Source organism: Zingiber officinale, chromosome 6A (assembly GCF_018446385.1).
Source record: "Zingiber officinale cultivar Zhangliang chromosome 6A, Zo_v1.1, whole genome shotgun sequence".
Taxonomy (NCBI): Eukaryota; Viridiplantae; Streptophyta; class Magnoliopsida; order Zingiberales; family Zingiberaceae; genus Zingiber; species Zingiber officinale.
In genome coordinates, this window is record NC_055997.1 from 88,035,607 (window position 1) to 88,053,699 (window position 18,093).

Here is an 18,093-nt window from a genome sequence, read left to right on the forward strand (position 1 = left end):
ACTACGCCAACGGTCCAGTCAGTCAACTTATAGCTTCCTTCGACTAAACTTGAGAGGAAGGCTTGTGATCTGGTAATGATGAGGGGTCCCAACAAAGGTAGGTCAAAGCAAGGGAGATCGGCTGACGTAGAGGCCATGGTCAGGAATGGTTAGAGGCTCGGTCAGCCCGAATGGACTAACAACCGGGTGTCGATCGGCCAGGTAAGAAGCTCGACCGGCCATAGCCTCCAAATGGCAAGCCATGACGAACCATTCTAGTCGACAGGGACAATACGGCCAGTCGGATGAAGGCAAACAAGGACAGTCCGGGAAGCAACGAAGGGTATGAGTCAGTAAAGCCAAAGGGCACAGCCAGGAAAGATGCCTTGGCCGAGCGGACATCTATCGGCCCATAGTGGAACCCACTAACTATCTTATCGTATCTTTTGGGAAGTTTGTGTCACTGACAGCAAAGCATGTTCAGCAGGCAAATCACACTTTAGAAGCTTCCAAGCTGTCATATCAGAGAGGTACATGGTTGCTTAAGGAATGGTGTCAAGGAGACTTAATTTATCTTTTCCTAGGATGCCTAAGAAAACATGTCTACTTTTTGAGATGTGTGCATGAATACTACCATAACACTCTAAAAGAAGGGTTCTCATCTACAAGAAGAGATATGCACAACTTCATCTTCTACACACTTTAGCTACAATTCTTCATTTTTCTACTCGTTGGAGACTGACTTGAGAGTCAGAGGGTCAATTTCAGAAACCCCTTCCCGTCTCAGCACTAACAATTCTGTGTTGCAGGCTTATGTGGAGTCTTTGCTTCATCAACCTTCGAGCCACATCCCCAGCTTTCTGTCTTCTCTGCTTTCAGACGGGATTACATATCTTTTCCTAACTCTAACTTAGGTTGTCATTGCATCAAAGAGGAGGAGATTGTTGGTGCAATTTGCACTAACGGTCTAACTTAGATTTTGATGAATGATGAATTAAGTTAGGTGTATCATGATCTAATACATTTACCGAGTGTGCAAGGTTGACTAACCTGATAGGTCAAGAGGACCTGACACCAGGTAGGAAATCCAGTCGAGATGTGCGATTTCTGATTGGTGAATTCTAGATGTGGGATTATAGCAGGAGGTCGGGATGTTCAATTCTCGACGGGAGGAAATCCGGATGTGTGATTCCGAAAAGAAGATCTGGTGGGTCAGATTGGACATCGAGGAGGTAACTCAACACTTGGTAAGTGAAGGTAAGTCATTAGACGATAGTGACTAAGTGAGGACGCGTTCCATTTGAGAGGGCAGTAGTGTCAGTCCAATTTATGCCCATTTCGAAAACCTAAATTAAGAACCTCACTTGATCCTGGTCTGGAGGAGATGGTATAAGTCATAAATTAATCATATCATTATTGTGCTAATCTTATTTTGCAAGTTATTATTTATTGTTGGACTAACACGTTTTACAGGACAAAATGAGAAAAAATTACCTCGGGTGAACAATACCCGAGACGCCTTCGAAGGAACGAAAGACGCCTTAGGCACTGTTTGTTGGGACAAAAAATGTAGCTAGAGGGGGGGTGAATAGCTCGGCGCGATCTCGTGCTCATCGTTGCTCGCTTCTTTGAAATAATGTGCAGCGGAAATACAAGAAACAAACACACAACGCTAACTCTAGGGATTTACTCGGTATCCACCTCAAGAAGAGGTGACTAATCCAATGATCCACATACTCACGCACCCTCCACTATAAAAATACTCCTTTTCGGTAACTACCGAAGCCGGAGAAGCCTTACAAGGTCTCAATACAAGAAGAAAGGAAAGGGAAACAAAATACAATAAGATCTTACAAGTTTGCACAAGAAACCCTAACCCTAACTTCTTCCTCGCCTCTTGACTTGGACGTTCACCAGCACAAGCCTCCAAGAATCTTCAAGAACTGGCGGTGAGAACTCTATGGAGAAGCTGTGGAATTGCTGGTGCCGCTGGAGAAGAAAGCCGAGAGTTCTGTCGACGAAATCGTACACCAACGTCTTTATCCAGCGCCAATGGTCGAATCCCAATCGATTGGATTGCTCCCAATCGATTGGGGAGGCTTTGGATCGATCGACCGATCGATCCAGAGCACCTCTGTGCTCTCGGGAATTGCCTGGATCGATCGGCCGATCGATCCAGGGCTTATCGCGCGAAATCGCAGCTCCCAATTGATCGACTGATTGATTGGAGGCTCTGAATCGATCGGCCGATTGTTCTAGAGCTATTCTGTGCGATCGTGAGCTTCTCCCAATCAATCCACTGATCGATTGGGAGGAGGCTTGTCGCGGGGACTCACCCAATCGATCAGCCGATCGATTAGGCATGAGCCAATCGATCGACTGATCAATTCAGCCCATGGTTTTTACCCAAAATCAAGTCTAAAGTCCCCTAAACCAACATCCGGTCAACCATGACCGGTTGGTATATCATGCCTAGCATCCGGTCACCCTTGACCTGCTAGGACTCCCTCACAAGTGTCCGGTCAATCCGTTTGACTCACTTGGACTTTTCTCCTCGTGCCAAGTGTCTGGTCATCCTTGACCCACTTGGACTTATCTCCACCAGGTGTCCGATCAACCTTGATCCACCTGTATTTCCCTTACCTGGCTTCACTCACCAGGACTTCCCTTCTGCCTAGCTTCACTCACTAGGACTTCACATCTGCCTGGCTTCACTCACTAGGACTTTCCTTCTGCCTAGCTTCACTCACTAGGACTTCTCATTTGCCTGGCTTCACTCACCAGGACTTTCCTTCTACCTAGCTTCACTCACTAGAACTTCGTATCTGCCTGGCTTCACTCACCAGGTCTTCTCATCTGCCTAGCTTCACTCACCAGGACTTTTCATCTGCCTGGCTTCACTCACCAAGACTTTCCTTCTGCCTAGCTTCACTCACTAGGACTTCTCTTCTACCTGGCTTCACTCACCAAGACTTCTCATCTGCCTGGCTTCACTCACCAGGACTTTTCATCTGCTTGGCTTCACTCACTAGGACTTTCCTTCTGCCTAGCTTCACTCACTAGGACTTCTTATCTGCCTGCCTTCACTCATCAGGACTTTCCTTCTGCCTAGCTTCACTTACTAGGACTTTTACCTGGCTTCACTCACCAGGATTTTCACCTAGCTTCACTCACCGGGATTTTCCAATCAAGTATCCAGTCAACCTTGACCTACTTGACTCTCCTTCACATCTGAACCGGTCAACATTGACCAAAAAGGGAATTTTATCAACAATCTCCCTACAAGAATAATTACACCTGCAATCTCCATGTCTTGTCTCCATGTATTGTCAAACATCGAAATCCAAACATCAAGACTCGAGCTTGAACCAATTCAAGCTCAGTCAGCCTGGTCAACCTTGACCCTAGGGAATATTGCACCAACACTATTCATGGAACGTGCCTTCAGTGCTATGGAAGGCGCCTTCCAATGGATAAAATCAGACTTTGCCAATGATAAGGAGTGTGTAGTGTTCGAACCCACTTATTTAATTGAGGGGATTTATTGGATCCAATTATAATTTAATTAGAATTTGAATTTATTTAATTAAGGAGATTTATTAGATTAATTATAATTTAATTAGATTTCAAATTTATTTAATTAAGGATATTTATTAGGATAATTGTAATTGTTCACTTGATTTAATTAAGAATTTATTTACATAAATAAATTTAATTAATTAAGTTAGCTTACAATCAGAAAATTTGAATTAGTTAATTATATTAAGAAAATATAAAAATATAAATATATAAAGACTTAGTATTTATATAATTTATGTGTATAAATTATCCATATAATCAATTTGGAAATGAAATATAAATAATTATATATATATATATATATATATATATATATATATATATATATATATATATAATACAAATTATAGAGTATAAATTTAGTGTAACGTGTATATAATAATTAAGAAACTATAATTTGTAAATTATAAATGGATAAAATTTAGTATATAGGAATTATAGGACTTAACATTTATAAAGATATAAAACTATATATATATAGAGAGAGGGGATTGATAGGCTGCGCGCCCGCACAGTACGCGATTGTGCGCGCGCAGCATATCAATCGGCATTTTTTAATTTTTTTTATTAGTTTTAAAATTAAAAAATAATTAAAAAATTTTTTTATGATTTTATTTCTAGGGTTAAGGCTTTGGTTGTAGTATTAAAGCTATTTTTTTTTTAGATTTTACCTATAGGGTTTAGGTTTTCCAATTAGGTTATAGTGTTTGGTTTAAAAAAAACATTAAAATAAAATTAATTTAAGTATTTATTGAGTATTGTAATATGTTAAGGGGATATATTAATGTATTAGAAATTTATATAAGGAAATATAAAATTTTTTAATTATTTTTTAATTTAAAAACTAATAAAAAAATTAAAAAAACGCCGATTGATATGCTGCGCGTGCACAGTCGTGCACTGTGCAGCCGCGCAGCATATCAATCCTATATATATATATATATATTACTAGGCTATAAATATATAACGAATTAGTATTTATATGTCTATAAATTTTTATAGATTATTCATCTAATTAATATATAAATAAAATATAAAGAATATATTATATAATATAAATTATAAAGCATAAATAAAATTAAATAAGGAAAATATAAGATATGGAACATGTCAAATTTTATTAAAATAATATATTATATAATATAAAATTTATAATATAAATTATAAAGAATAAATAAAATTAAATAAGGATATAAGATATAGGATGTGCAAAAATATATAGTGCATATAAACTAATTAAGAAACTATAGTATTATAAATTATATATATCATAAATAAAATTTAGATGACTAAGTAAAATATATATAGAATTATATAACCATTGATATAGGTTTCTATTTAGACTTAGTATTAAGTTTAATAAAAATAATATATAGGACTTAGCATTTATAAAATTGGTAGGAATTAGAAATTGAGACCAAGTCCTAAGTTCCTTCTTTTAGTTAAACCCTCACCTAGAACTCCACCTTGTCTTCTTGTTTCCACCGGCCCTAAACCCTCACCTCGCCCAACTCCACCGGTTCTAGAGCAACAAGAGAAGACAACTAAACTAGAGGTTGGTAGTTAAGATTTAAAGGCATGTTTTCAACATGTTATTGTTTTATTTAGCTTCTATGTCTTGTAAAGTTTAGGATTTTATAGTTTGTTAGGTTTGGTTCTGTTGTAGGCTAAATTAGCCTCAATGGATGAATGAATTTCATTTTTGTGTCTTCTGTTGAAGTGTAGGAAATTTAGTTACCTTTCATTATCAATTTAAAGAACCCTTTTTGGATCAAAGATGAATTTCATATGATTTCTATACTACTAACTGATGAATCTGGAATTATGTTGTGACCTTGCTGCTTTTAGTTCTGTTGTAGTGTAAATTAGCCTCAATGTGTGAACGAATTTTACTTCGATGTCTTCTATTTAAATGTAGAAAATTTAGTTAGCTTTCATTACCAATTTATAGAACCATTTTTGGATCAAAGATAAATTTCATATGATTTTTATACCACTGACTGACGAATCTGGAATTATGTTGTGACTCTGCTTCTTTTGGTTCTATTGTGGTGTAAATTAGCCTCAATGGATGAACGAATTTCACTTCAGTGTCTTCTATTAAAATGTAGAAAATTTAGTTAGCTTTCATTACTAATTTATAGAACCCTTTCAGATCAAAGATGAATTTCATATGATTTTTATACCACTGACTAACGAATCTAGAATTATGCTGTGACCTTACTACTTTTAGTTCTGTTATGGTGTAAATTAGCCTCAATAGGTGAATGAATTTCACTTCGATGTCTTCTATTTAAATGTAGAAAATTTAGTTATCTTTCATTTCCAATTTACAGAATCCTTTTCAGATCAAAGATGAATTTCATATGATTTTTATACCACTGACTGACAATCTGAAATTATATTTTGACCCTGCTACTTTTGGTTCTGTTGTGATGTAAATTAGCCTCAATGGGTGAATGAATTTCACTTCGATGTATTCTGTTGAAATATAGGAAATTTAATTAGCTTTCATTACCAATTTACATAACCCTTTTTGGATCAAAGATGAATTTCATATGATTTTTATACCACTGACTGATGAATCTGGAATTATGCTATGACCCTTACTGCTTTTGGTTCTATTGTGGTGAGTTTTAAATTTTGTTTTAAGAGTTATGAATATGAATGTTGCATTACAATTTCGGTCATGCTTCTAGTTGTCTTCCCTTAGAAGATCCATGCTTAATTTTAAGTATTAAACTTGTAAATTTCATATTTATGGGAGTAGTTTTAAATTCAGTTTAGGGGCTCTTATTCATCATAATGTTGTGCTACCATCGCTCCATGTTTTTCTCACATCTTGTTTTATTTTAGTTCTTCAAGTTCATGTATGTTTAGGTACCCTATATAAGTTTCGGTTTTTGTTGTATATATGTGTTAAGGAGATGATACCATGTTAGCTTTTATAGATTTGTAGGGTTCGGATTGCATAAGACCTCATGCTTTTTTATTACTTAGAAGTTGATACCATGCTAGCTCTTAGAAATTTTGATATCATAAGGTTGAACCCAAGTTTATGATTACTTTGTGTCATGTGTAGGTTTGGATCTTAGAGGTTAAGTTACCATGAAACTAACTATTTTGTGCTTAAGATATATGTAAATTTTTGGAATTTGGTTTTGTGATACCTTTGTTTATTTTTGCTTCTTATCATGCTAACTAATGAGTCACATGTTAATGCTAGGGAATTAGGATATTGGATCTAGTTATGCCCATGTTTCTTCTTTCTCTTCATCATGTTAACTTAATGAGTCATATGTTAATTCTATGTGTTTCGAACTTTTGGGGTTTAATATATGCACTTAGGGGTGTCAAAAATGAACCTGACCCGACGACCCAACCCTAGTCGACCCGAAAAAAATCAGGTTCGGGTTGGGAATTTTCGGATTCTAGTCGGGTTCGGGTTGGAGGGTTGGAGGGTTGGAGAGTAAAAAAGTTTCGGGTTGGGTCAGGTCGGGTTCGGGTTGACCCGGGTTGACTTAAATATAGGGTTTTGTGAATTTTTTGGGGGTTAAATCAAATTTTATTTTAAAAATTTAGATGTTTTTAAGTATATTAATATCATGTTTGTATGATAATGATGGGGTATTGAGATAAAAGTGAAGAATTATAGGGAAAATAGTCCAAAAAAGTCGTTTTGAATAGGATTTTCGGGTTATATGGGTCGGGTTCGAGTTGATCGGGTTGGTCGGGTTCGGGTTTGGGTTGAGGTGTTTTGGGTTGAACTCGGGTTCGGGTCGGGTTCGGGTTGGGTTAAAAAAAAAACTTAACCCGACCCGACCCACTCGAATTGACACCCCTATATGCACTCAATTATGTTTTGATAACTTAATATATTAGATTAGTTCGTTATTTTAGGGACATGTATGTTATGAAATTGATGATAATATGCATGTGTAATGTGGTTCCAATATGTAACTGATACCATGTGAAGTTATAAGTAGTTCTCTTTATGAAGATAGTTTAAGAACCATGCATGTATACTTGCAATGTATGATATGAAAGAGTTATATGGATAAGTAGAGGAATACGTGCATGTGTGGTGACTATATGGGATTGGTGCATTGGGATGAGCTCCAAGGAGAGCCTTTTCAAAAAAAATGAATGATGGTGCAAGCATTGGTTTCGACTAGTGTGAGATGTACCATAAGTCATATGCTTGTTGCACAATTAATTACATGATCATGAACCAAATGAACAGGCTCTAATAATGGTTACCACACCTGCATTATGTCCATCCCTTATTAAGTTATGCATATGTTTTCCTTTCTGTAAAGTAAGTTTATGCTCCATGCTTCCTAATGTTGTTCTTGCTTATGTTATGCTCTTGTTAGATTTTAGAATTTTGCATTAGTAATGCTTAAGATTATATTTTGCTATACTCATGTTATGCTATCTATGCAATTATTTATATGGAGTGAAAAGTATCATAACATATATGTTTGGCAAGAGTATGTTCACGATTATGCTTTCCTTATGTTTATGCAAAATAATTAGCTAGAGGATAAATTAGTTAGTATAGGTTACTCGATAGGATGCATGAATATAAAAATTAATTAATGCATAATATGATTTGAATGTGTTGAGTCTCTCGACTCACAGATTTTAACTATTTCAGGCAATAAGATAAATGAGGCAAGAAGCGTTGACAAGTGGGCCAGCTCGGGACAACAGAAGTACAACCCGAAGACTTTCCAGTTTAGTTTCTGCATCAGTTAGATGTTTCCTTTTGTAGAATAAATTCAATAACTATATGACCAGTACCTAATGTGGCTAATAGTTAAATGTTTTAAGGACTATCCAAGTATCTCAGTTAAATCGAGAGTATGTTATAGTTGTAAGTGTATTTATGATTCGAGATGTCCGGAAAAAAAATAATTTGGGATGTTTCAAAGTGAGCTGGTCGGGATCAAATTTTACACATTGGAGGTACCTTCAGAGCTATGGAAGGCGTCTTCCACACTATAAAAGAGGTACTCGCCTAAGGCTTTGTACAAATCACTAATACAAACTTCTATACATCCAATTGGCATTCCGACTGCTCCAGCTTCCTGTTGCTGCTCTGCTACGACGCTGTTGCACCCTACCACTGTTGAGGAGCCGTCCAACACCAAGCAATTCGATCATCTTCGAAGGTGTTGGGTAATGAATATTTCATTCTGTACTTAAATTCTGCATAAAAGAAAAGTATAGTGTGTTACATTTATCTTAACTTATCTTTGTACTCGATTCTCTCTTCCGACGGTTCTGGAAGAGATATTTAGTAGATTACCATTAATAAGTCCGCGGGACCTAGGTATTGGAGTAAGAGTCACCGAAAACTCCAAATCAAGTAAAACTGACCGAGTTCAAATTTTTTGTTTTGTTTTCATGTTTAATTTTTTCCATTGCGTACTTATTTCAAAATCAAAAAAGAATATTTTTTAAAATTATATGATTCACCCATATGTGTCTCGATCCGATTTAATCTATAGAAATTTTTTATTGACAGTAATTAAAATTTTGATTATTTTTTAATGATTTTTTAACATTAAAAAAAATGAATCAATGAGCTAAAGCAGCGGCCAGGTAATTAAGAACTAAACACTGAGCTAACCGGTTCGGTCGCCCCTCCAGAAGGAAGAAAGAGATCCATTTTTCCAGATCAGACTTCTTAGGCGGCAGCGATGGGACGCGACCGGCGGTTCCATCTCGACCTGGACCACCCCCTCCGCAACGGCGGATTCGCCCTCTTCGTCGCCGCCGTCCTCGTCTTCACCATCATCGCGGCCACCTACCAACCCGACGACCCCCTCCTCCACCCTTCCTCCTCCTCCCCCTCCTCCAAGCTCACCTCCTTCCTCACCTCCAACTCCAATGCAACATTCCTCGCCGACGTCTCCGTGCTCCGCACCGGTGAAGACTTCCAGAACATCTCCTCCGCCGTCCCCGCCTCCTCCACTGCCTCTGACATCCATGCGGTTCCTGATCCCGCCCCCTTCATCCAGATCTCTGACATCGAGACCGCGAACACTGCGGTGTCCTCCTCCGTTGCCCCGGCCGAGTGCGACCGCGGCGCCCCCGTTGACTGCTCCGACCGAGGCCTCTTCAGCGTTATGATGCGCGCCGCTATCGAGGGCTTCCCGGACATCCACTTCTACCGCTTCAGAAGTCCGATCGCCGTACCCGATGCCACCGACGCCTGTGACATGGCGTGGCGCTTCCGCCCTCGCGACGCCAACCGCCCCACCTTGTACAAGGACTACCGCCGATTCCACCTCGTCAGATCCGACAACTGCACCCTCACTGTCGCCAAGATCGGTGACTACCACTCCGGCGTCAACGCACGCAAACGCCGACGCTCCAAGCGCGGATCTGGATCCTCCCCCAGCACCGAGGCCGTCTTCGAGCCCAAGAACCTTCCGGTGGCCCAGGAGGTAAAAGATTCGGTGCCCGTCGTTGGAGAGGCGATTAATGACACCCTCCCCGTAATAGAGTCAGAATCCACCTTCAGCTCTGGCAAGTACCTCGTTTACCTCGGTGGCGGCGATCGCTGCAAGAGCATGAACCACTACCTGTGGAGCTTCCTCTGCGCGCTGGGAGAAGCCCAGTACCTAAATCGCACGCTCGTCATGGATCTCAACATTTGCCTCTCGTCGATCTACACAGGCACGGGCAAGGACGCCGACGGCAAGGACTTCCGCTTCTACTTCGACTTCGAGCGCCTCAAGGACTCGGCTTCTGTGATCGACCAGCGCCAGTTCTGGACAGATTGGTCGAAATGGGAGAAAAAGGACAAGCTTGCCCTACACTTCATCAACGACTTCAAGGAGACGCCCATGAGCCTCACTGGCGTGAAGGACACCCTGATCATGAGGAAATTTGGAGACGTCGAGCCAGACAACTACTGGTACAGAGTCTGCGAGGGGGAGACCGAGGCCGTGATCCAGCGCCCATGGCACCTCCTGTGGAAGTCCCGACGGCTGATGGAGATTGTCTCCGCCATCTCTTCGCGCCTGAGCTGGGACTTCGACTCCGTTCACATTGTGCGTGGGGACAAGGCGAGGAACACTCAGCTGTGGCCGAACCTTGCAAGGGACACCTCGCCGGATGCACTACTTGCAACGCTCGGTGACAAGATTGACAATGGAAGACGGTTGTACATCGCCACCGACGAGCCTTATACCTCCTTCTTCGACCCCCTTAAGGATAAGTATACCACCTATTTCCTAGATGACTTCAAAGATTTGTGGAATGGCACTAGTGAATGGTATCAGGAGACGAAGGAACTCAATGGTGGAGTAGCTGTCGAATTCGATGGCTACATGAGGGTGGAAGTCGATACAGAGGTGTTCTTGAGAGGAAAGAAGCAGCTTGAGACCTTCAATGATCTAACCAGGGACTGCAAAGATGGCATCAATACCTGCCCTGCCACTTCTTGATGCTGATCATGCAGTTGCTCAAAAGGGCATTTAGCTGCTTTAGCCTTTGCCACTTGTTTTGTTCTGCACCATTCATCTAGTTCACTCTTGCAGTCTTGCTTCACATTTTTATCTGTAGAAGTGATATTACTAAATGAGGTGAATTATGGAGCTAGTATTTATGTCATTGATGTTATTGAATTATTGGACTATGAAACTTGTTCTTCTTCTTCTTCTTCTTCTTCTTCTTCTTCTCCATCAATTTTGGATTTCATTATGCAAACGTTCTTACTAAATTTGTTTTTATAGACAGATTTCAAGATTTCTTCAATAATTGGACACTCGAAAATTCCTGGGTGATTCTTACTGCTGCTTTTGTTGAATTAATCTCTTCAAGTTGGATAGTTTGCATAGAGCCAAATGAAAAATCAATTATAAGAAATTTATCAAGTTGAATCTCATTGTAGATTTTAGGTCATTGCATCATTAGACCGATCAACATTGTCAAATGGTTGTAGGAGAGGAAAGAACTTAATTAGGAGAAGAATGCCATAGTATAGGTAGTATAGGTGTTTGGCCAATGGTATCAGAGACAAGTCTTTTGCCATTCTATCCAATAATGTGTCAATTTTAATGAAAAAAACTAATTTTAAAAATCAATTTAATGCAATTCTAAATTCTTAGCGGTAAGAGGAGTAATAAAATGTATTTTTTTAACTCAAAAAACATTGAAATTATGATTTCACAAAGCACACAAACTGATTTTGAAATCACTTCCGGTTAGATTTTAAAGACCCAACTAATATCATCCTTAGGTTATAAGGCTGATTTTATGGTAATTTTTTTGCTTTTAAAATCATAGGAATCACGGTTTATGAGACACGAGTTAATTTTAAACTTAATTATTTTAGAAGTGGCTTGCACCATTCAAACTTGGGTATATAGGAATGAAAATTTCCAACTGTTGCCGATTATTAAATAAAAAAATGAAGAGGCAATAGCTATTTTGCCCTCCTTACCGGGCATCAGAATACACTGACACGAAATTTGCAACAGAATATTAATATTTCTATGAATTTTTGAGGCTGCATTCTGAGCGTCGATAAAAAAAAAAAATCGTGATCATTTTACTTTGGAACTTGGAAAACCCCACTTGAAACGATTTCCTCAGCACATTATTATTTTGGAATTGAAAAAAAAAGGAGCAGAGAGAGAGAGAGAAAAGGAGATTAATTCATGTATTGCGCAGCTCAACGAACACGGACGTTGTCTTCCGAGGAATAATGAAACCCCCAGAAGAGGCATCATATGCTGATTGCTTCACAACATCATCCACCGAGTTTAACTGCATCAGATCCATAATCCACAATCAAACCATCATGTTGTTTGCCATTGAAGAAAAAAGAGAAAGATACCTGCACAGGATGCAGTTGCAGTGTTCTCGACTTCAATGCGGGAATTTCTAGTGAAACTTGGGCAGGACAAACATTGAACAATACAACCACAAGAGAGTATCTGCAACGAAGAAGCGAAACTATTAGAATCCTGAGCTTCTGTGAGCTGATGGAGACGAAATTCCATTTTTGCATTTGTTCCTTACACGGGGTCAATTTGAGCCATGCCAGGTTTTTCAGCGTCACCATCTTCGATGCTCATAATGATAATTCCTTGGACCCAGGAGGGCCCTGTATTATGAAAGTGGAGCCTTTCCTGAGGTGGGGAGTCAGATAATTGGTACCGGGGTTAAAGACAATATATGGAGTTCAATACTTATGCAACCTTTGCAGTTGCTAGTGTACAACTGGAACAATATGTGGAGATTAAGCTTAGTAACTTAGGGTCAACTCCTAAATACTTGGAAAAGATGGCCCTTGCAAAGTTGCTACAATATACGTTCATATACTTGAGTAAATGCAGGAATGCATGTTGAACCTACTCCATATACATTTGTGTAGCTTCGTACACCACTGAGATAAGTAATATCAGTTGTAAACAACTGGACCTTTCAGCACAGTTTGTTCCATATCAGGTACAAGAAACACAAAAATGTTGACCTTATATCCTCGATTAGGAAAGTGACTATATTCGAGATTTAAGTCAGTAGCCTTACTTGAATGGCATTTGCAGTTCTCAAACGAAAGAGTGGAGAAGAATATCTGATCTTTAATAGGTCTACAAAGTTATCAACAGCTGCAAGAATGTGATGTTTCTCAGGCTTGAATGATGGGTTTGCTAACCTTGGTTGGATCCTGTGGTGATGAGTTGATAAAAAATTATAATTTCAACCCAAAAAAACATTGGTAAAAGCTAGTTTGCTCCAGAACTAGAAAAGAAATATACATATAGGAAAATACCATATTTTGATTAAAATGATGTAAGAACTTACAGTGGCCAATTATATTCATTCTTTTCTCGTGGAGGAAGTCCAACACCCCAATTGTTCGCTTGATAAGTGAAGTCAAGTCTTAAAAAAATGGAAAGTAAAACATTAAGGATAGTATCATTGGTTTAAGCAAATGGTATCTGAATTATCTCTTCGAACAAAATTCAGAAATGGAGAACAAACGCCTATCAACTAGCAAAAACAAACATTACAACTCTGAGGTGAGGGAACATCCAACCTGTTAAACCAATCACCAGAATTGTATGAATCACGATCAAGTGACTTTGACCGCAAAATCTCATCCCCACAATGAAAAAAAGGAATACCCTAATTAAGGCAAGTAAATAAAAAAGTCAGAAGTTGCTATGGATGCTATCTGTAAGAAAAAGAGAAACTAGAGAGGTTGGATAAAACCCTATCCTTGTACGGATACTACAGGGTTACTTGTTTTTATAGGGAAGAGGATATACAGCATAATTACAAAATTACCCCTAACTATATTTATAGTATTCAACACTCCCCCTCAAGCTAGAATATATAGATCATATGCACCAAGCTTGTTATATATATAGTCTATTAGAATAAGTATAGGGGTAGTTTGGTCTTTTGGTTTATTTCTTCTTTTCTATATAAAGGTCTAACTCGTGGTTCCTAGAGACACACGAGATTTTAGGTTTTGCTTTGAACATGGTATCAGAGCCAAAACCCTAATTTCTTTTTCTCTTCCCCGCGCCGAACTCTTTTTCTCTTCCCCGCGCCGAACTCCTTTTTTTTTTTTTCTGCGGCGCCGCGCGATGCGAGTTCTCTCTCTCGGCGCGACGCGAGTTCTCGAGCGCCGCTTCCTTCCTCGCGTCGCCTCCTTCCGCGCGAGTTCTCACCGGCGCCAACTGGCATCGACCTCTTCCTCGATCGTGCGGCTAGGGCTCGCGACAACTCCCACCACCGCCGGCTTTCTTCTTCTTCCTCGCCACTGGCCAGCAGCTTTCTTCGCTGCCTCGATCGGTGTCGGCGCACGCTTTCTCAGAGTTTCGAGGTGAGCCGCTTCCGCCCAACTCCGTCTGTCCAGGCGTGTGGCCAGCACTGGCGATTCTTCCCGTCGCCCCCTCACCTGTTCCAGCGCCGCACGCAGCCTCTCTTCCCAAACTCTGATCCCGTGAGCTCTTTCCGGTCGTCTCAGCAGCCTGCGCCTCTAGTTGGGTGTCGCTGACAAGCAATAACTTCCGGCCCTTTCCCGATTTGGAGGCAGAGGCTGCAAGGAGAAACCAGCAGCATTACTTCCGGCGGTTGTGAGTTACCTTCTTTCCTTGATTCCTTGTTGCTCTCGCCAGAGGGAATTGCAAAAGATAGGGTTTCAAGGAACGGGCCTAGCAGCGAGCTCCGTTTATCACATCTCTTGTCCTCGACCGATTGCAGTTCTTTCCAACCTGCTTAATGGCTACATCTGGCGTTCCAAAGCCGGATACCTCAATCTTTACCAACCACATCACTGCACCTCTCTCTTCCGAACAGTTGGATGGTACGAATTATGTTTCTTGGGCATCTCACATTGAGCTTTGGCTTGTTGGACAGGGATATGAGACACATCTCACTCAAACTGAAGAAGATGTTCAAGACGCCGATCGTCCTCTGTGGAAGAAGGTTGACGCTCAGTTATGTTGTATTATCCGAGCCACCATCCATTCATCTCTTAGGAATGTCTTCCGTACTCACAAAACCTGCAAAGCTGTTTGGACACAAGCTCAACAACTCTTTACAAACACCTCTCGGCGACTCTATCAAGTTTGTGTAGATCTCATGACCATCCTCAGCGCCCATCAGATTAAGGATTCAATGTTGACTTATCTGGGTTCAGTTTCTAGCCTTCTTTGTGACATCAATGAACTGCTCCCACCTGCGGCCGATCCTGTTGAAGAGCTTGAAAATCGGAAGAAATTTTTTATGTCTTTGGCTTTATATGGTCTGCCCACAGATTATTCTCATGTCCGTGACCAGATCCTGGGCAGCCCCACAGAAGCTACCATGGAAAATACCTGGGCGACTCTTCTCCGTGTCCCGGCCAAAGTCTTGACGATGCCTTCTTCTGTTCCTGTTGACTCGTCAGCTTTGGTCTCTCGACACAAAGGACCTCCACCTCGCAAGGGTGGCAAAGGACGTCCTTGGTGTGATCATTGCCACCGACCGTGACACACGATTGATAAATGCTGGAGTCTACATGGTCGTCCTCCTCGTGCTGCTCAGATTGTTCAGAATTCTGTTACTCCTTCAGCTTCCACTTCACAGTTAACACCTGATTCGACTTCAACACCTTCCTATACTGACTTTCTGAAATGGTTTGAGGATCGACAGGCTTCGGGCTCCACTGCTACCATTGCAGACGCTGGTACTTCCTTTGCTGGCATATCTCGTTCTTCGAGTCCTTGGGTTTTTAATTCTGGGGCCACCGATCATATCACTGGTAATAAATCCCTTTTTTCCTCTCTCACTACTTCTGGTAATTTACCAATGATCACCATGGCCAATGGTTCCCAAACTCAATCCCAGGGTATTGGTATTGTTCATCCTTCTTCATCTCTTTCAGTTCATAATGTTCTTTATGTTCCCGGCGCTCCTTTTAATTTATTGTCGATAAGTCAACTTACTCGATTATAGTAAGTTTATCTGCGTCTCCCTTCTTCTTAACGTGAAAGATGGGAATAAGTTTTTAGCCGTTAATATGTTCTTTGATGAAAGAAGATATATCTAAGAGATAGATACAGCGATCGGATATTACACGATCTCAAGTTAGGTAGTGAAGTTAAAACAGAAACTAAGGTTTGGAGAGGTTACACAAATGTCACTCATATGTGACAACCAGACTGCTATGCATATTGAAGTTGACTGTCACTTTGTCAAAGAGAAAGTCATATCTGGAGAAATATCTACTAGTTTTGTCAACTCAAATGATCAGCTAGCAGATATATTCACTAAATCACTTAGAGGTCCTCGGATTGACTACATATGTAACAAGCTTGGTGTATATGATCTATATTCTCAAGCTTGAGGGGGAGTGTTAGAATAAGTATAGGGGTAGTTTGGTCTTTTGGTTTATTTCTTCTTTTCTATATAAAGGCCTAACTCGTGGTTCCTAGAGACACACGAGATTTTAGGTTTTGCTTTGAACATAGTCAATTCGGGGACCTCTCAGTGACTTAGTGAATATATCTGCTAGTTGACAAAGCTAGTAGATATTTCTCCAGATATGACTTTCTCTCTGACAAAGTGACATTCAACTTCAATATGCTTTGTCCTCTCATGAAAAACTGGGTTCAAGGTGATATGCATGGCAACCTAGTTGTCACATATAAGTGACATTTGTGTAACCTCTTCAAACCTTAGTTCCTGAAGCAACTATTTTAGCCATATAAACTCTTGACTGGCTATGGCCATAGCTCGATACTCTGCCTTTGCACTGGATCTTGCCATAACATTCTTCTTTTTGCTTTTAAGAAATAAGATTATCTCCAACAAATATACAAAACCCAGAAGTGGATCTTCTATCAGTGGGAGATTCTGCCCAATCTGCATCAGAATATCCTATAACTCGAGTATGTCCTTTGTCTTCATACAAAAGACTCTTTCCTGGTACGCCTTTGATATATCGAATAATGCGAGTCACAGCATCCTAATGTTCCTTACATGGAGAGTTGAGAAACTGACTTCCTACACTTACTGCAAACGAAATATCTGGACGAGTAACAGTAAGGTAGCTTAGTTTCCATACTAATCGTCTATACCGTTCGGGATCTAGAAGAGGCTCTCCCTGATTTGGAAGGAGCTTCATATTAGGATCCATGGGTGTCTTTGAGTTTACCATTCCTGTTTCTTCTAAAATATCCATTGTATACTTCCTTTGGGATATAATGATCCCATATTTAGACTATGCTACTTCTATCCCCAAGAAATATTTGAGTTTACCGAAATCCTTTGTCTGAAAATGTTTGAAAAGATATTGTTTCACCTGTGAAATCCCAAGATGATCACTACATGTGATGACAATATCATCAACATAAACCACTAAGTAGATGCAACCAATGCATGAGTGACGATAAAAGCCAAAATGGTCAGCCTCGCTCCGAGTCATGTCAAACTGTTAAATTACAGTACTAAATCTACCGAACCATGCTATGAGTGACTGCTTGAGGCCATATAAAGATTTCTGTTGGTGACATACAAGACCAGAAGACTCTCCTGAGCAACAAAATACGGAGGTTGCTCCATGTAGACCTCCTTGAGCAGGTCACATAAGAATGCATTTTTTATGTCCAGCTGATAAAGAGGCCAATGTCGAATCGCGACAATGGACAGGAAAAGGCGCACAAAAGACATCTTGGCAACAGGAGAAAAAGTGTCCCCATAATCCAATCCGAAGATCTGAGTATAGCCTTTAGCGACAAGGCGAGCCTTAAGTTGGTCAACCATGCCGTTTGGACCAACTTTCACCGTATACACCCATCGACAACCAACAACTGACTTCCCAAGTGGTAGAGGAATGAGGTCCCAAGTCCCATTGCGCTGCAAGGCACATATTTCATTGAGCATAGCCTGTTTCCATCCTGGATAAGCAAAGGCATCACCTACAATCTTTGGAAGAGAAACAGACGACAAGGAAGAAAGGCAAGAAAAGTAGGAAGGAGAAAGACGATGATAACTCAAAGAAATATAATGAGGAGA

At 40.1% G+C, this 18,093-nt stretch overlaps 2 protein-coding genes across 2 annotated transcripts in view; one reads left to right on the forward strand and one right to left on the reverse strand.

Annotated features, from left to right (window-relative positions):
• Window positions 1-9,165: 9,165 nt before the first annotated feature.
• LOC121996827 lies at window positions 9,166-11,234 on the forward strand. Its single transcript, XM_042550949.1, has one exon. It carries the CDS (start codon window positions 9,267-9,269, stop codon window positions 11,019-11,021), a length of 1,755 nt encoding a protein of 584 aa, XP_042406883.1. The 5' UTR covers window positions 9,166-9,266; the 3' UTR covers window positions 11,022-11,234.
• A 708-nt stretch (window positions 11,235-11,942) lies between these two features.
• The window catches only part of LOC121996828 (pullulanase 1, chloroplastic), a 40,652-nt gene continuing 34,501 nt past the window's right edge, over window positions 11,943-18,093 (reverse strand). The window contains exons 23-28 of the mRNA XM_042550950.1: window positions 13,622-13,710; window positions 13,387-13,464; window positions 13,111-13,249; window positions 12,601-12,710; window positions 12,416-12,515; window positions 11,943-12,345 (exon numbers count right to left, since the gene is read on the reverse strand). Of these exons, the coding sequence (XP_042406884.1) occupies window positions 12,235-12,345; window positions 12,416-12,515; window positions 12,601-12,710; window positions 13,111-13,249; window positions 13,387-13,464; window positions 13,622-13,710 (627 nt within the window). The 3' untranslated portion in view covers window positions 11,943-12,234. The remainder of the gene's footprint in view (window positions 12,346-12,415; window positions 12,516-12,600; window positions 12,711-13,110; window positions 13,250-13,386; window positions 13,465-13,621; window positions 13,711-18,093) is intronic.

What these genes read in the sequence shown, in the direction of transcription:
- LOC121996827 (XM_042550949.1), top strand. Translation starts at nt 9,267, where the DNA reads ATGGGACGCGACCGGCGGTTCCATCTCGACCTGGACCACCCCCTCCGC.